General features: G+C 34.6%; 1 protein-coding gene across 3 annotated transcripts in view; it reads left to right on the forward strand.

Moving 5' to 3' along the window:
* LOC107623491 (translation initiation factor eIF-2B subunit beta) overlaps positions 1-3,109 on the forward strand; it is a 5,683-nt gene extending 2,574 nt beyond the window's left edge. For all 3 annotated transcript variants that reach the window (XM_016325780.2, XM_016325781.2, XM_021113084.1), the window contains exons 6-11: positions 435-542; positions 653-755; positions 834-959; positions 1,678-1,865; positions 1,980-2,116; positions 2,614-3,109. In XM_016325780.2, the coding sequence (XP_016181266.1) occupies positions 435-542; positions 653-755; positions 834-959; positions 1,678-1,865; positions 1,980-2,076 (622 nt within the window). In that variant the 3' untranslated portion in view covers positions 2,077-2,116; positions 2,614-3,109. The remainder of the gene's footprint in view (positions 1-434; positions 543-652; positions 756-833; positions 960-1,677; positions 1,866-1,979; positions 2,117-2,613) is intronic.

Below are 3,398 nucleotides of genomic sequence, written 5' to 3' on the forward strand. Positions count from 1 at the left end.
TACGTAACTGTTTATCTTTATGTTGAAGCATGATGGCATTACTAATTACTGGAATAGCTATAATTCTCTTTGTCTGACATAATTGGTCAGAGCTAATCAGTATATAATGTTCACTTCCCTAATGTTTATATTTGATGCATGTCATGTAATTATCATGACAAATGTTTTTATGTTTGTTGAAGTAACTCTGATCTGGTTCATTGCGTTGTTCTTATTGGGAAAATGGATTATTGCTTCCATCCATGTTACTCAGATTAAAGGCTTGATAATATTTTTGACTAGCATTAGGGTCCATATGCTCTCCGCATATTTACAGTTGATTTATCAGCTTGTGCCTTGTTATTGGTGTCTGTTTCTTTTTATTTCTTTCTATTTACATAGAAGAAAATTATATTTTATTTAACCATTTACACTACTCTTTGCGTGATTTCCAGTGAGGTAATATTGACCCTGGGCAGTTCAAAAACTGTGCTGGAATTTCTCTGTGCTGCAAAGGAAAAAAAGAGATCATTTAAGGTCTTTGTTGCCGAGGGTGCACCAAGGTTGGTATTAGAGGCTACATACCATTTGCAAGGGTTGATGCTGGTTTTTCAGCATTTGATTTGATTATATTCTGCATTGATCATTTTCTGTTTATGATACATTCAATTAGATATCAAGGGCACCTCCTTGCAAAAGATTTGGCTGCTAGAGGCTTACAAACCACAGTAATTACTGATTCAGCAGTTTTTGCCATGATTTCCCGAGTTAACATGGTATGCACTGATCCTGGCAATATATTTTTAAGAAATGAGACTCTTATGCTGAAGTCAAATTGGTTTCGTCATATATAGGTTATAGTTGGAGCTCATGCTGTCATGGCTAATGGTGGAGTGATCGCCCCGGTTGGTTTGAATATGGTTGCACTTGCAGCTCAAAGGCATGCTGTTCCATTTGTCGTACTTGCTGGGAGTCACAAGGTTTATTGTTAAAAATTTTCTCATCTTTTTCTTCTCAGGTTATAATGTTAAACATGTTCCTTATCTGCCTCATTTGTAACATCCTAGGAGACAAGAGTTATGGCATTTGATGTCTGCATGTAATCTATTTCATTGTTATGCTAAATCATAAAATGAGAACTATATATATATAATGGTAAAAAATATGAATGTCTGGGACACGAGTTGAATCTCTTCTTCTTGTTGCATGTATATTCCTAATTAACATGGGTTGAAATATTAGAATCACAAGTTTAAGCTGAAAACCACGTCCTGCTCAATAGTTGGACTAAAGTTGTATGGTTCCTTAATTTCAATTTTAGCCATATGTGAAGGTGTTGTGTGTATGCTGATCAATTGAGTTTGAAGATGTGTAAATTGGATTACCAGAATCAAAATAAACAATATGAATTTTTTGCTTCTAATTTAATTTAGTGAATTTTCAAAATCAATCACCAAACAATATTGGATAGATCCAAACCAAATTATAGAGATTGGAAATTTGGAGTTTAACAATATTCTGTACAATAAGAATGAAACAGCTGGATCTTAGTTATTGATTCACTTGAGTGCTAACCATTTATTGCTAGTATGACAACTTTAGTGCCGTATCCTTGCGTAGGAATTAAATTGGGTTGCTTTATAGTTTTAGTTACCGACCGTCTTGCTATTGTTGAACGTTGCTTTATCTTGTTAACAGCTGTGCCCTTTGTATCCGCACAATCCTGAAGTCCTACTGAATGAGCTGAGATCCCCATCTGAGCTGCTTGACTTTGGGGAATTCTCAGATTGCATGGATTCTGCTAGTGGCGCTGGCTCTCTTCACATTGTTAATCCAACGTTTGATTATGTGCCACCTAAACTTGTTAGTTTGTTTATTACTGACACGTAAGTTGAACTGAAGTAGATGAAATTCTCAAATAGCTTATCGTTATCTCCTGAAAATTAATGTGCTAATTGCCATCTCTTTCCGTATTTGATAATCTGCAAATTACTTCTCAGTGGAGGGCATAACCCGTCCTATATGTACCGACTCATAGCGGATTACTACTCGGCTGATGATCTGGTGGTGAAAGGAAGGCCTACTACAGGAAGTTGAGCAATTGAGTTTCGGCTACCCTAATTTTTGTTCTATAATGGTAAGCCATATGAAATTAATATTATATACTTCTGTTTGTCATTGTCTCTATATTGTATTGGTTAGTCACATTTTCTTCAACAGAAAGAACATGTAAAGAGGTTGAGTATTTTTTGCTTAGTCAAAGATCAATGAAGCTTGATCCCTAAAGGGATGCTACATGCTACTATAGTTATGTCTGAATCTGAGTTTCTTTCCCATAATTCTTTCCCTCAGCTTGGTGTCTTCATCAACATGTTTCTGTTTTAAGAGGTCTCTTATAGGATGACGAATAGTTATACTATTGATAGAATTCATATGGCCAAGTCTGTTTTTTTAAACCATAAATTCTGACTTTTCTAAAGTAATTGACTTTTGATAATCAATCTGTAAGTTACAACATATTATGCCGATTAATTCATGTAGTTTTACTCCTTGTGGCGAAAAGGGGCTTTCTTGTTGCATTTCTCTATTCTATCAACCCTGTGGAGCAATGACATTGCTCTGGTGAATTTTCAGGTTTCTGATGTTCTCTGATGAAGCATAGGCTAGAGCTACAGGTTCACGATCATTTTGCGCGCAAGAAAGTGGGCTACATGTAACACTGGGGAACTAGGGGATGATCAATTATATAGAGAAAAAGGGATATGGGAAAATTATCAGGTGAAACAAGATTGCATTTTTGTGGTTGCTGACCACGATGGGGTACACATTTTGTGCATATAACCCTTTTAGTCTTTATTAAGATCTAGCCTTTCTGATTTTTGGTCCATTCATGTGAGCATTCAAGGGTCCCCAACTTTCTGTTTTGATGTATATTTTTTTGTTACTCCCAGGAAAAAAAGGTATCAGAGATCTTTATTCTTTACACACAAATTTCTAGTTTAGTTTGTTTAGTTGATTTGTTCCAACATGTAGTTGCCATAGAAACCTTTTATTCCTGGTATGTTATTTGGAGGCACAAGAATCATGAATTTTTGCAGGTGAATCATGAATGGCTTGTTTTGAGATGGCATTTAAATTCTTGAAATTGATGAGAATGTTTTCTTTGGTTTCAAATTTGTTTATGACTAGTGCTAATAATCAGCTTTCAGAGACAACAATGATTCAATACAGAGTGAATAATTTTGGTTATGGTGTTTACTATTTGGGACTAAATTGGAACACTGAAAATTTGGTTGGAGGACCAAGTTTCAACTTTCATATAAAATTGATAAAAGATGTTCTATTCTATATACTCTTAATTTAAGACTATTTATATTCAAATACAGAGAATATTTCATATATTTTTTACATTTTTTTAA

This window comes from Arachis ipaensis, chromosome B10 (assembly GCF_000816755.2).
Source record: "Arachis ipaensis cultivar K30076 chromosome B10, Araip1.1, whole genome shotgun sequence".
Taxonomy (NCBI): domain Eukaryota; kingdom Viridiplantae; phylum Streptophyta; class Magnoliopsida; order Fabales; family Fabaceae; genus Arachis; species Arachis ipaensis.